Source organism: Astatotilapia calliptera, chromosome 19, assembly GCF_900246225.1.
Source record: "Astatotilapia calliptera chromosome 19, fAstCal1.2, whole genome shotgun sequence".
Classification (NCBI taxonomy): domain Eukaryota; kingdom Metazoa; phylum Chordata; class Actinopteri; order Cichliformes; family Cichlidae; genus Astatotilapia; species Astatotilapia calliptera.
Genome location: NC_039320.1, coordinates 10108941 through 10124641, shown reverse-complemented (window position 1 = coordinate 10124641; position 15701 = coordinate 10108941). Strand labels below are relative to the sequence as shown.

At 42.0% G+C, this 15701-nt stretch overlaps 1 protein-coding gene across 3 annotated transcripts in view; it reads left to right on the top strand.

Moving 5' to 3' along the window:
- Positions 1–8863, top strand: part of lingo2b (leucine rich repeat and Ig domain containing 2b) — a 44819-nt gene extending 35956 nt beyond the window's left edge. Inside the window, exons 1-3 of one of the 3 annotated variants that reach the window (XM_026151982.1) lie at positions 2893–3152; positions 3460–3757; positions 5473–8863. In XM_026151982.1, the coding sequence (XP_026007767.1) occupies positions 5516–7384 (1869 nt within the window). In that variant the 5' untranslated portion in view covers positions 2893–3152; positions 3460–3757; positions 5473–5515 and the 3' untranslated portion in view covers positions 7385–8863. The other 2 variants (XM_026151983.1, XM_026151981.1) reach the window with 2 other exon arrangements.
- Positions 8864–15701: the final 6838 nt, after the last annotated feature.

Below are 15701 nucleotides of genomic sequence, written 5' to 3'. Positions count from 1 at the left end.
AATCCACTAACATATTTATCCAGCCGATAAAAATTAAATACCAACAGTTCATTCTATGTATTGGTCTGCACAAATCCAGGTTGATATATATCTGACTCTTCAGTAACCTGGCTAAATTCTTCCGTGTGTGTGTGTGTGTGTGTGTGTGTGTGTGTGTGTGTGTGTGTGTGTGTGTGTGTGTGTGCGTTTATTAAGCCCATAAAGGAACAAGAAAAACTTTTCACACAAGCTGGGTGTTTTTTATAATTGCTTGAAAAAGCTTTAACAAAGATAATGAAACACTGAACTTTTATTCAGCAGTATCGGCCGTATAAATCCACCTGCGTAGTTAAACAACCGGCGTGTCCAGTTTACACTGTTGTTAGCAGGCTACTGCTCTTTTGAATGATGCCTCCAGACGGAAATTTCAACACTCCAACACCTGCAAATTCTAAACATGATCATCTTTTGCATCAGTATCAATATCTTTCGTTCCCTCCTCCCTGAGACACTGGCTTAGGGCAATGGGAAGAAGTAATAATCATCTGTGGGCTCTACTAAAGACCTGTTTTATATTATACATAAATATTCTTCACTGTTAATATAAAGATATTGGTGCTGTTTTAAAAGGTCATGAGCTCACGTTTTTAAATGTGCTGTTAGATGTGTAATAACTGGCAACTGAGTACAAATGTGTTCCTTTCAGTCTTGTTTGTATTTTTTCGTTTCTTCTTTTATTCCTCTGACTCTTTAACATGTTGGAAATGGGTTTTCTTTCCCATCTGCTTTTCACGCCCTCCACCACCTGTCATCGCCTGGAAGTCTGAAAAGCTTTTTGCTGGGAACACAGAGCCTTCATCACAACAAGCTAGTTAATCTCTGGTTAATTCGCACCAGGTGCTACTCAGTATAGAACAAAGTTGTTGCCGCAGAAAACACCATTGTTTCAGCAAAGGCCTCGCTTATTTTGATTAATTATGCCACAATGTTAAAAAGATGTGGGGTACAGTTACAGGATTTGCTGTATTTTTCTAAGAATTTTATCTGTGTGTCTTGGGTAAGTAAGTAAGCAAACTTAATTTAGCATTTTACAATATGTCTAAAAAAACCATCGATGTTTTTAATGGTTAAAGGAGTCTGCAGAAGCAGTGCTATATCACAGTTGAAGTCCCACTAGAAATTGGTGTGGTGATCTGAGTGGCTGTGGAGTTACTCTGATAGAAGAAGCTTCTGTGACATAGAGGGCTTCGAATGTGATCTGGAGGTGGATAATGCAATTAACCAGTGAATGCTCTCTTGCAGTTTCACTTAAAAACAGTTACAGTGTCAAAGGTGATAAGAAACAAATCCACTGGTAATTTGTTTTCTTGTGTTTGTGTACGCAGTAGGGACTATATGCTCACAGACCACTTCATTAGTTACAGCTTGCTAGGAGCAGTTTGGACCCCATACAGTCATTAGAGCTTCCTTAATTCTTTGCGACACAGTTTCATGAACAAGGTGCTGGAAACATTACAGATTTTGGTCCCTATTGACGTAGTAGTACCGCACAGTTGCTGCAGATCTGTTAGCCGCATTATCCTGCTGGAAGGACTGGTACACTGAGGTCTGTGGGATGCACATAGTTAGCAAAATTATTCAGGGAGGCTCTGCTGTTAAATGAGACTTATTTGGTACTAAGCGGCCGAAAATGTGCCAAGAAAAAATCCCAGCTTGAACCTTCGATACAGGGCAGCTGGATACACATTTTCGTGCCATTTATGCCAAATTCTGACCCTCCCATTCAAATGTTGCAGTAAAAATCCAAACTCGGCAGACCAGTCTTTTTAAGTTTTGTGTTGTCCTGTTTTAATAACCTCATATAAATTGTAGTCTGAGTGTCCAGCTTCCAGTTTGGTCTTCCACTACAGTGGCCCATCTGCGTCAAGGTTGGACATGTTGTGTGTTCACAGATGCTCTTCTGCAAATCTTGGTTGTAACATGGTTATTTGAGTTACTGTTGCTTTCTTGCTGCCATGCAGTTGACTGATTGGATAATTGCATTCACAAGCAGCTGAATATATGCTATATGTAACGCAGAAGTCGGTGTGTGTGGAATGGCAATGTTTCAGAGTTCAGAGTATAAATTTTTAATGCAATGGTCAATAGTCAGATCACTAACTGGATTTTGTATTTAAAGACTTCCACATTTTATCAAAGTATTTTCTGATCACTAAGTACATCCTCATCCATCTGCAGGCACTTCAGAGATTCACACACTTTGCCAGACATAACCAAACAATGAATAATGAGTGAGACTGATAATGACCACAGTCCTGTGATTTCTTTTTTAAACCTTTGTTTACCAGGATGTGAAACTCTTTTGTGAGAGTGCCCTGAGCTAAGAGAGGAACCATCACTACCCCCATCTACTCACACATACTTTTAAACATCAGTCACAACTTTTTCAATAGCCAAACAAAGTTTATGGTTGGTTTAAAAAACAACTTTTAACCAAGTTAAAAGTTAAAAATGATGAAAGTTTAATTTTACTTTTGTTTACTACTATTTACCCTTTTGCGATGATGGTTATTAGAAAGTGTGATCATTCTTATCAGTTATCCATTCAGCTATTCTGTGGAGATAAACTAGAACGGTGAGCGGCAGAGTGGTGTTGGGTGTGTGTGGGGGCATCAAACAGACTGCTGGTCTTTAGAAGAATCAAAGCTACATCAGTTTTCAAGGTTATGCGCTTGCACAAATGTTGAAATAGTATTTTAATCCAAGGACATGATTTGGAGTCTTGTGGGAATCACCTTTATTGCACCAGTGTCCGCATGGGAACCTGGACAGATTTTGATTCATGAAGCAATATAGCAACTGTACAGTTTTTTTTTTCCACAATTTCTGCTTTAAAATGCATAAAACTTTCCTCTGCTTCATTTTTTAAAACCTTTTCTAACTGTGGAGAAATGAAAGCGTAAAACAACAGCTAGTTTACTCCTGATACAAGCTTTAATAACTGACGAGATGGTGCCGTTTCCGTTTGTAGGCTAACTCTCAGAGCAGAGCCGTGGCAGGACCGCCTGACACACGACTCATCAGCACATCACCAGGCCAGTTCCCCACTGCAGCAAAAGACAAGTGGACTGTAATTATTAAACAGAGAAGCAGGGAGGAAGAGAAGCTGGCGGGTAAGGGCAGACTGATAAATACACAAAGAAAGAAGCAGGCATGTGGAAGGATAATAAGGTAGAGAGACATAGATAGTTACCAGAGCACCAGATGGATGGGAAACAAGACAGGCCGACAAATAGCGAGGCGCTCGGAATGACAGCTTGGAAACACCTTAAAGTGAGCTTGGCTCCACCAGCGGACCTGAATTTCTACCCATACATTCAAATAGTTTGTTGTCTCAATATGAAAACTAAATGAATATGGAAAAACATCACCCCCCGCCCTTACTCTATTCCTTCCTTTTTTCATTAATTTGATTGGCAGACAACACAGAGCGGATGGGAGTAAGGGTTTGTAGTTGCTGTGGCAACGGCCTGCTCTTTGTTAAAGGCTACATTCCTGGCATCTGATGTGTCTGCGCCGCGATCGATAAAAACCCAGCCTGCAGGGACTGATGAACGGACTGGGGCTTTTGCCAGGCAGGACCGCGGAGAGAAAAGGAGTTAGGTGGAAGATGTGTGAACAGGAGGATACGGAGATAAAACAGCAATAGAAAGAAAAGGGGAAAGAAAGGCAGAGATATGGAGATGCGAGCGGTGCGGCTGATGAGCTGAGCGGTGGGGTGAGTGCTGTAAGAAAGAGGATGAGTGAGTGTGCATGGCTCCTTCTGCCTCATCTCAGCTATTTTCTGAACGTCACTCACTTCACTATCAAAGTAAGGTACGTGTCTGTCCGTGTGCTCATCATCTGCTTACCTTGGCAGGATTTTGCTTTGCGAGCTCTGCAAGCAGTGGAAAAGCTTTTCTAAAGGCGCCTTTCATATTTCTCCCATTTTTCCTTGCCTTTATCACAGAGCATTCAAATTTCCACCACTCACAGATGTGCCTTACGTTTTGCACACCTAATTGGCAAAGATAGCCATGAGCAGAATGCAAATACTACTGGTAATGAGGCAATTATGGTCAGCCTCTCTGTCTACATAGCCATCTGTCAATTCAACAACCTGTGGCTGCTCACTGGTGGTTTTTTCTGTCAAAGTCTGTGTCTTTCCGAGCCATGGAGAGATTCGGCTCTTAGAGATAACATTTTACTGTTGAACTCTGCATCCGTCTCCTCATTACCCTGCTGTTATCTATGCTTCCTTTCCAGCCCTGCCTTTGCAGGAATGGAAATTAAGAGCCACATTTCGCAGGACAAATGAATAAAAATGTGTATTTAAATTCACTAAAGCAGCCTCTGAAAATTATTAGTGTGTAATCACCTCACCCGTGTGGGAAAAAAACTTGTGCAAGTGGCCACGTTTGCATTTGTCTCCTTAAACATAATTGAAAGAATTTGGTTTGAATTAACTCAAAATGATTTAACTGGAAACAGTTGCATGCACTGTTATGCAAAGCAGCAAATGTGGCCACGGTAAACACCTTTTGTATAATCGCGAGCTGAGAATAAATCACGTGCACGGCGAAACATGCACAGTGGCTGCAGAGGTGTTAGTCCACTGTGCTGCAAAAATAAAAATGTATTTTTCGAAATACAATAAGTATTGCTGGGTTATTTAAGCAGTACAAAGTGCAATACAAATGCATACACCATAACGAAAAAATAATAAGCACAGAAAAGAAAGAAGAGAAAGCATGTGAAACTGCCATTTGTCACAACATCTTAGTGAAAATTATAGAAACACACTGTGTTCAGTGCAATATTTAACAATAAGTGAGTTGACTCAATATGTCGATCGCTAAATAAAGAGTTGTATATAATATATACTTCCATTCATTGTGTTGGGGTTACATGTGCTGGCAAAACTCTGTAGATTTAATTATGGCAGCAAGCACACGCTGTCATTTCATTTTCTGTTTAGTCTGGATTTTAGTTTGAGCACCTGCCACATGTTCCACTTCCTAACCCACCCCCTCAGACACGCACGCTGCAAAACCAACTCACACACATGCAGCAACAACAAATCCACATGGGCATTCAGCCTCAGTGGACTCTAACGAGGGACATTTCTCGCCATTGGGCTGAAACATCTTCCATCCTCGTAAAACATCTCCAGTTAGCCTGCAACCTTTTGTGCTAACACAGTGATGAACGTTCACATTTTTCTGGGGCTGATATTTCTATTTCTTGCTGTGTCTCGCCCTGCTGGGAGTTTAATTCCCTCATATCCACCTCGCCAGGAAAAGGGACAGTTCATTAAAGGAGAACAGAGTTGGCAGCTTAAGTAGACATAAAGTGTAAAAGGTTGTAAAAGGTTGAAAAATGCACGAAGGCGGAGGAGGGGGTGCAGCCTGAGTGTAAGTGTAATTTAACACATTTCTTGTTCATGTCTTGCAGAGCTTGTTCGTGATGGTGCTCTGTATGCACAAGAAGCTGTGCCATGAAAGAGGGCATCGTGGGTAAAAGAGACATGCGACACCCAGCATCGCACCACTGCCACCTCTTTCTGGGCGGGGCCTTGCTGCTTCTCCTGGCCAGCTCGGTTCTGAGCTGCCCCGCCCGATGTGATTGCTCTGCTCCAAGCAAATCGGTCAGTTGCCACCGCAAGCGCCTCCTCACCATCCCTGAAGGCATCCCCATTGAGACACGTGTCCTAGACCTCAGTAAGAACAAGCTGCGCGTCATCACGCCGGACAACTTCTCTTCATTCCAGCAACTAGAAGACCTGGATCTCAGCGACAACCTCATCAGTGCGGTCGAGCCTGGTTCATTTCGTTCTCAGCTTGCTCTCCGCTCGCTCAACTTCCGCAGTAACCTTCTCCAACTGGTTCCTGTCGGTGTTCTGTCGGGCCTGACCAACCTCACCCGCCTTGATCTCAGCCACAACAGACTGGTGGTTCTTCTGGATCATGCCTTTCAAGATCTGCGTAGGTTGACATCACTGGAGGTGGGCGATAACGAGCTGGTTTTCATCTCTCAGCGGGCCTTTACTGGATTACTCGGACTTCAAAGCCTGACACTGGAACGTTCCAATTTGACGGTCGTACCTAGTGACGCTCTGGCACATCTGCACAGCCTGGTCGAGCTGCGCATGCGCTACCTGAGCATTAGTTTTCTTAAGCCTTTCTCTTTTAAGAGGTTATCTCGTCTCCGCCATTTAGAAATTGATTTCTGGCCCTGGCTGGACACACTGCCTCCCCTCTCGCTGCATGGCCTCAACCTCACAACATTGTTCATAACCAACACTAACCTGACTGCCTTCCCAGGCACAGCACTGCACAACCTACCCTACCTCACGCATCTCAACCTGTCCTACTGCCGCATCCAGCACATCCACCAGGGAGATCTGGGCCAACTCTCACACTTGCTGGAGCTCCGCCTCCAAGGGGCTCAGCTGGTTTCTATAGAGCCCTTTGCTTTTGCGGGCCTCAAATCTTTACAACTACTGGATGTGTCAGAGAACCGACTGGACTCTCTGGAGAAGGGAGTGTTCGCCTCTCTAGACAGCTTGAAGAGGCTTTGTTTGGGTGGAAACCCGTTAGTGTGCGACTGCAGATTGCTTTGGCTGCTCAACAGCCACAAGCCCCCTTCTCTGCAGATTTTGGATGTCCAGCCTAAGTGCAGCGCACCTCAGAACCTCATTGGGCAAACTCTCCAGGACCTCAAGGAGCCTCTGGTGTCCAAGTACATGACCTGCACCAAGCCACGGATTGGACCCAACACCACACAGCTGCTGATGGCTGACGAAGGCCAGCCCGCCCGTCTGAGCTGCATGGCAGAGGGAGCGCCACAGCCGTCTGTGGTCTGGATTACACCTCACAGACGCTATATCACAGCCAAAAGCCGTGGTAGGGTGGAGGTCCGACCAGATGGTACCCTTGAGATCAAGACAGCAGAGCTGCATGACCACGGGGTGTATAGGTGTATTGCCAGTAACCCCGCTGGCAATGCTAGCCTTTCGGCCTCTTTAGCTGTGAAGAGTCTGAGCATTGGGGATAGATCTCAATATAGCAACAGGAGCATAAATAATCTGACAGACTCCAACAGCACATCGGGGAATGGGACTGCACTGTACAACATGACAGACACATTAGACATTAAGACTATCATTATATCTACAGCCATGGGCTGCCTGTCCTTCCTAGGTGTGGTCATCTTCTGCTTCCTGTTTCTGTTTGCCTGGAGCCGAGGGAAAGGACGCCATAAGAGCAACTTTGATATGGAGTATGTCCCTCGCAAATCCAACGGGGCTTCAGCAGAGGCGACGGAAACAAGTGGCCCACGAAGGGTCAACATGAAAATGATCTGAAAACAACGCAGACTGGCACACACCATAACGGTGTTAACGGCACAGTGCACACATATCAGTTAGGGAAAAAAATAAAGTTTTTTCTATGACACAGTGGATTTGTGACAAATGAAAGTCATGTACATTTATAGTGGGTGTCGATATGACGGTGACGTTGTGACAAAGTGGACATGTGACCATAAAAGTGATATATGAAACCGTGGACGTGTTTATATGAAATAATGTTCTCATACAGTACACTGAATATAATACTATAACCAACATATCAATATGGGAGTGATATAGTGTTGCACTAGGCATGTGATTCAGTGGTGATGTGATGAGTAATGATGTTGTCGACTCACCGTGACATCAAGGTGAAGGAGGGAGCCGCCGGGACTGACAGGGGACGTCTTTGCGTGGCAGTAGAGCTATCATCGCTGCAACATGTCAGGACTAAATTGTCTAATACCCATCTTAGCTGCAGTGTGAAAGGTGTGCGTTGTGTTCATGTGTGCGTGCGTGCTTGTATGTGCGCGTGCATCTGTGTGCGCATGTTGCATTCGTGTGTTTCTTTGTGCATGTGCACGCATTGCCTTTCTTGTTGGGTGGAACAATTAAAGCGAATGATGGGGTCCAAAGCATTTTTCCAGGCCTTTTTCTTCTCGTTCGGTCATTGTAACGACACCAACGCCACTGTTGAGTAAAACAGAGGATTATATATGTTTGTATGCAAAATGACAATTAATATATTCAAAAGAGATGCTGCATAGCTACATTATGAAAAGGGGTCATTGTGCTCCTTGGAATGACTTCAACACTGGATAGTTTTTTCTAAACTTACAGAAATGTAGTTATAATGTGAGGCCAGAGCTTTGTCTTTCCCTTGGAGCTCACTTCCCAGCAAAACAAGACGCTTTTCCTGACAAACAGCAGTGGACAATTCTGTTATTGCTCTGGAAAGGCTTCTAGCCATAGAAATGGCATGTTAAACCCATTTTATAACATAATAAATCATTGGAGATTTTTCTGCCAGACAAATCCCCTGATATGATATAAAAGCTAGACACAATGGCAAAGATTTACTGGCCAGTGCCCTCTTTGGGACAAGACACAGTTGAGCTTCGCACATTTATGGGTTGAATTCCCCTTCCTCTCGCATTTTTCTTTGAGCGCATCACTTCAAGCTAGCGTGTCGGGATGCTTCCCAGGGGCTACCAAAAGGTCCTGGGTATTTAATAGATGGAAATTTTAAAGTTGTAGTGGATCTTGTACTGTTTAAGGGGGGGTTTCCGTTGTTGTTGAAATTGTTCTAAATGTTTCGAGAAAACAAAAAAAAAAAGTGACTCAATTAAGGGCAATTCTTTGTAATGCAGGGATGTGGGTGTTAACTTGTGTGATCCTGTTGTGATAAAATGTTCAAGGTTGTATAATTGTTTTCATATGACAAATTTATGGGTATATTTTCAAAAGGAAATAAATCTTAATCATACCCCTAAATCTGGAGTTGCTGTCTATAATATCACTTCTTCATAAGCAAGTAGGCATGATTTTATATGACTTAATTAATGTGATTTTTACTTATTTTATTAGTTTAATATTATAGGAACAGTGTGGCTGATATGTCATGGTGTCAAACATGCACATTTATGAGCTATTTTGGCTCAATTAATTGCACTCTAACATCAGGAATACCGCACAGTGCTCAGCATGGTGGCGGTTTTTCAAAGTTAAAACATGCCGCTTTAATATGCTATAGTTCAGTGCTATTTTTCACATCTGTAGTCAAGCTAGCTGCAGTTGGTAAACCACTTGGGTTTTGATAGTTAACACAAGTATCCATAGCCCCAAGGATCCCTATGGTTTTGCAGATCCTCAAACACGAAATCATTGACAATAAAATTAAAATGAAACAGTTGGATGAATTGTCATGAAGTTTGGTGTTTATGTTCCTTTTTTGACAATCACATTAAATTCCCTAACATTTTAACTTTTAACCCTCTCGAGGCAGGCGTTGCCAATTTGCAACAGTTAAAAACTAACAACCTGATTACCCCATATACAGGTGTCACGGCTGCCGAGGCGAGCCGTGTGGATTTAGAAGGAGGACCCAAGATGCAGGCAGTGGATAAGATGCCGGTGAGTTTATTTATACAGGAGTGAGAAGGCAAACAGGCAAGAGGGAAGACAAAACTAAAGACCTGAACTGGGAAAGCTAAATGACAAACCTGAGATGATACAAAAAGGGATGAGAGGCAGCGAGGCGAGCAGGACACCGAGTAATAAGGACAAACCAGCAACAGGCAGGAAAACACACAGGGCTTATATACACAGGGTAGTAACGGGGGAATCGGCAACAGGAGGGAGACACAGCTGGGAGAGATCAGGGCTAGCGAGACAGGGGGAACAAAGCTGCACATACTAACATCAGACAGGAACAAGAACCTTCAAAGTAAAACAGGAAACAAAACACACTTTACTAAGACACAGACTAGACAGAGACAGACTTGACACTGACCAAAGGCTACTAAATGATAATCATAATCACAACAGTATCAGATCATAAATCATAATATAGGAAAACACCAAGATAACTGAAACACCAAGTACCAGAGAAACATAAAGGAAAATCCATGATGCAAAAGTACCAAAACATAATGAACTCAAAATACTGGGTCCAACGGACCCAGAACCGTGACAACAGGGAGTGCAGAATTATTAGGCAAGTTGTATTTTTGAGGGATAATTTTATTATTGAACAACAACCATGTTCTCAATGAACCCAAAAAACTCATTAATATCAAAGCTGAATGTTTTTGGAAGTAGTTTTTAGTTTGTTTTTAGTTTTAGCTATTTTAGGGGGATATCAGTGTGTGCAGGTGACTATTACTGTGCATAATTATTAGGCAACTTAACAAAAAACAAATATATACCCATTTCAATTATTTATTTTTACCAGTAACACCAGTATAACATCTCCACATTCACAAATATACATTTCTGACATTCAAAAACAAAACAAAAACAAATCAGCGACCAATATAGCCACCTTTCTTTGCAAGGACACTCAAAAGCCTGCCATCCATGGATTCTGTCAGTGTTTTGATCTGTTCACCATCAACATTGCGTGCAGCAGCAACCACAGCCTCCCAGACACTGTTCAGAGAGGTGTACTGTTTTCCCTCCTTGTAAATCTCACATTTGATGATGGACCACAGGTTCTCAATGGGGTTCAGATCAGGTGAATGAGGTGGCCATGTCATTAGTTTTTCTTCTTTTATACCCTTTCTTGCCAGCCACGCTGTGGAGTACTTGGACGTGTGTGATGGAGCATTGTCCTGCATGGAAATCATGTTTTTCTTGAAGGATGCAGACTTCTTCCTGTACCACTGCTTGAAGAAGGTGTCTTCCAGAAACTGGCAGTAGGACTGGGAGTTGAGCTTGACTCCATCCTCGACCCGAAAAGGCCCCACAAGCTCATCTTTGATGATACCAGCCCAAACCAGTACTCCACCTCCACCTTGCTGGCGTCTGAGTCGGACTGGAGCTCTCTGCCCTTTACCAATCCAGCCACGGGCCCATCCATCTGGCCCATCAAGACTCACTCTCATTTCATCAGTCCATAAAACCTTAGAAAAATCAGTCTTGAGATATTTCTTGGCCCAGTCTTGACGTTTCAGCTTGTGTGTCTTGTTCAGTGGTGGTCGTCTTTCAGCCTTTCTTACTTTGGCCATGTCTCTGAGTATTGCACACCTTGTGCTTTTGGGCACTCCAGTGATGTTGCAGCTCTGAAATATGGCCAAACTGGTGGCAAGTGGCATCTTGGCAGCTGCACGCTGGACTTTTCTCAGTTCATGGACAGTTATTTTGCGCCTTGGTTTTTCCACACGCTTCTTACGACCCTGTTGACTATTTTGAATGAAACGCTTGATTGTTCGATGATCACGCTTCAGAAGCTTTGCAATTTTGAGACTGCTGCATCCCTCTGCAAGATATCTCACTATTTTTGACTTTTCTGGGCCTGTCAAGTCCTTCTTTTGACCCATTTTGCCAAAGGAAAGGACGTTGCCTAATAATTATGCACACCTGATATAGGGTGTTGATGTCATTAGACCACACCCCTTCTCATTACAGAGATGCACATCACCTAATATGCTTAATTGGTAGTAGGCTTTCGAGCCTATACAGCTTGGAGTAAGACAACATGCATGAAGAGGATGAAGTGGACAAATTACTCATTTGCCTAATAATTCTGCACTCCCTGTACATATTTTATGAGGTTTTTTTACTCAGAAGTACCACTGCAGGACTTGGTTGTGCATTAGCAACAAAAAGTTTAATTTGAGCCTGAGAGGGTTAAGATCTTTGGTTAATGACGAAATCTAGCAAAACCAAGACGTGATGAAAATGTTAACTATGAAAATCTGTATGCTAACAGTCACATGATGATGCTAATATTTATTTGAGGTGATAAGTATGTCCCAATTCATAGGCCGCATCCTTCGGAGGACGATTATGTCACAGCCAAGCGTCCCAATTCGAAGGCTGCTCCAAATCGATTACCGTGGATTTGAAGGATAGATCAGGTGTATCCTTCGTGGCCCAACCTATCCCAGAATTCATAGCTTTTAGCTGAGGCTCTGTACCATACCTGACCATACCGTACCCTCAGTAAACATTACAGCATGATGTCAAACTAAGAAATATAAATACAGCCCATTTACATTAAGTGCATTACTTATCTAATTAATCTCTTTAACCTGGAGATCCCTGTCAAAGGGTGAGGATGTATCTTCAAATCACACTTTAAGAAGTTCTCACACTTTAATTCACAGCTTGAGTTTTTTGGGCTGCTGCCATTGGGGATATCATTTGTGCTCCTTTTAAAAAAAATAAAATAAAATAAACTGTTAACACTTACATGTAAATAATATATATTTATGCCCATATCTATGAATGTTCACAGGTTGTTAAACTCAAATTTCTGACTTTTAGATCAGTTCAGATAGAAAATATTTAGTGTCCTGTTACAAGTAGAACATGCTCTGATAGGTATTTGGTGTTTTATATCCCATGCAGTTTTTGTTGCATCTGTCCCTGCTGTTTTCTGCATGGTGAGATCCAGCTAGCCTTTCTGCTTTACCAGCTGGAAGCCTTGTATTTACCTTCAACACTAGTTGATGCTGGCTTGTTTGTTATAAATTTCTCTACTAAAAATGTCGTCTCAGTGATTTTAAAAGAGAGATTTTACTGAATTAAGAGGAGGTCTGAAGTCCTGCTTTAGGGCAATTTACTGTAGCAATCTTTCTCAGATTGCTGGTTATTGACTAAATGCAAATCACTAGTCCTTATCATCAATCACCAGCTAGCTACAGTGCTAACAAAGTAATATTTCTGTGACCCCAAAATATTTTAAACAAATATACTAAATAAAAGGCTTCCAAAAAAAGAAAAGAAAATTCAACTCTGCTATTAAATTTCTTTCTCACATAGTTCACCTTGGACGTGTTCTGCTGCAGAGTGAATCTGAAGAAACCCCTACACATGACCATGTTTTCATATTCAAGCTGATCTGGTTGTGCAGCACACCTCTGTGTGGTCCAGACTGGAGCTGGAAAACTGCGACTCCATGCAGTTATTTTGCTGCTTACACTGATCAGAAAACATTAAAACTGGGCCACATGAAAGAAAAACATCAGAACTGGGACACTTTGAGCTGTAGCGTGTATGTATCCTAAAAAAGCCTGTAAATTCTGGGAACACGCCACATTACATGACCTGACTCTAAGGTAAGGCGATAACATACATAAGGTCATATCGCTGCTTTGTTGATAACAACAGCTGACATGTACACATCCTCACACTGACAAATGGGCAAAATGTACAAAGTAATGCCAGTTATGCTGCTCCAATAGAAAGCTCTGTGTGTGAAAGCTCACACAGAATATTCAGGCTGCGCTGAGTCCTTATGAAGGCAGGATCAAAGTCGCTCCAACAGGCTTTCATTGTTTCCATTGGAGTTTTCCTTTCACTGAACGATTGCTGTAAACAATGCCACGAAAATGCAATAAATCTGTTACTCCTTCCCTCTTTTCTTCTGCTCAGTAGAGGATTTCCAAATCAGTTCTTTAATGATCTGAGCTCATTACGAGCTGTTAACGGTGTAATTTATATTGTAAAAGATTCTCTTGCTTAGTGATCAGTCAAAGAAACACAGTGTTATTAGCTCAGTTTTACACCTCTGATTAAAACCAGGGCAATCATTTTCTGCAGTAAATGTACGATGCCAGCATTTTAAGTGGATTAAAACACTTACAGAGTGTTTGGTGCCACTCAAGTAGAGGTTTTCACACGCAGAGCCATGCACTCTTAAATGAATTACTTCGCACATCATAATGGCTCTTTATAAAGAGTGTGTCACCACCTGCAGCTGTACCAAAAGAATGAATGAAATAGAGGTTTTCAAGAGTGGACGATCCAAATTATTGTACAATCTCTGACCTGTTAGCCAGTACTTGAAATAAAACTATTTGTCCCTCACTCATAGCTTTTTTTTGTTTTGTATTTTAGTTGAGAAGCAGATATGGAAGCAGATTGTCAGGCACTTGAAAAATGTTTAATTTAAACTTTCCAAACTTTATCTTTGTTGCTTATGTAGCTGTGAAGGGCTTGGGCTGACTTAATGAGCCATAACTCTGGGGAGAATTGCTTCCACACTCTGAAAAAGTATATTTTGCTTTCATTCAGTTTTAACTTGTAACCAAACTTGACAGGATACAGATTTTCTTCTTTTTTTTTTACTTATTTATTTTTTAAATTGTCCCTGCCTCGGTTGTGTAACCAATCATTATCCCTGCTACCTTTCACTGTCTGGTTCCTCCAGTCAGTTCCTCCTGTGCCGTTTTGATGCATGCTTCACAGTAACACAGATCAATAAGAAATCTGGAGTTTGGTGCACCAGCTCTCCCCAGTACCTCGAAGCTCGCTGATGATGTACAGACGATAATGAAAGGTCAGTCGCTAATCGAGTCGGTCCGCAGAGATGGCAAGTTCGTGCCACGTCGGACCCCAGAAGACCCTCTGAGACAAAATGTAAAAGTATAACGTTATAGTTTTGATGGGACTAGCGTTGAACTCGTGTAATAGAAGCTGAGCCCTGTAGCTGAAAGAATCCAACTAACACAGCAAAGAAAAAAGAGTTGGAAACAGTTGGAAAACTGATACTTTTCAGGATGTTCAGACCAGAAGAAATTGTTCATTTAACTGAGTAAAACTTAGCTATGTAAAACAGATGGAGCCCTAGATTTATAATTGTGTTTACAAGCTCCTAAAGCTGTAGCTTGGCATCTTTGAATGAGTTTAATTTGAGGTGTCCATGTATCTCTGAGGAGGAGGATAGCAGAAGGAAGTGAATATTATCTGATAAGAGGATGAAAACATTCACATGCTGTTTCTGTGACCTTTTAAAGAACAAATAACACATTCATATTCTAACAAACTAATCCTAATTTCATAAGATTTGCTTACCTTAATACGCTTCAGAGTTTACTACTGCAGCTGCTTGATTGTGTATGACCTGTAATTCACCATAATTTTAGTTTATCTTAATGAATTTCTGTTTTGCAGATACTATTTTGTCAAAGGTTGTAGTCCTAGACCACATTACACACAAAGACTGTATATAAAAATGGATGTGGCTGCCATGGCAACACGCACTGGTACATGAAGTCATGTTTTAAAGCTCTGTCTTGATGATTTTGACAAATACCATGCTGGTATTTTGAAATCTGACTTTACAAGTGAGTGGTGGATCTGATTAAGAAATCTGGTTTACTGCACACTCTCACGGTTGCAACTTGTTGGTTACAAAATAGCTAAAACCTAAAGACTACTTCAAGCTTGCAATGGGCGTATATAACATCATCCTTACCCTAGTGAGACTAGGCATTCGAGAGGGGTTCAGAGTAGAGTCACTGCTCCTCACAATCAAAAGCAGGCTTTTGAGGTGGTTCAGGCATCTGAGTATGATACCTCCTGGATCCTCCGGTGTGATGTGAGGCAGGAATTTTCTACCAGGAGGAGGCAGGTAGAACTCGGAAACACCCAGGATCTGCTGGAGCACATATATCTCTCCGCTGAGGTCTCAGTGTGGTGTTGTTCCTATATCATTGTAATTGGATCATGTTGGGCCTGGATCAACATCGCAACTGGCCAGTTGCTAGCTATTAAAAACTATCCCAGTAAATCCCCATAATACAGATGTTTTTACACGTCTATTGCTTGGAGTTTCTCAGTTGCTAACATGATGTCAGAGCACAAACTAATTTGCCGTTTTACA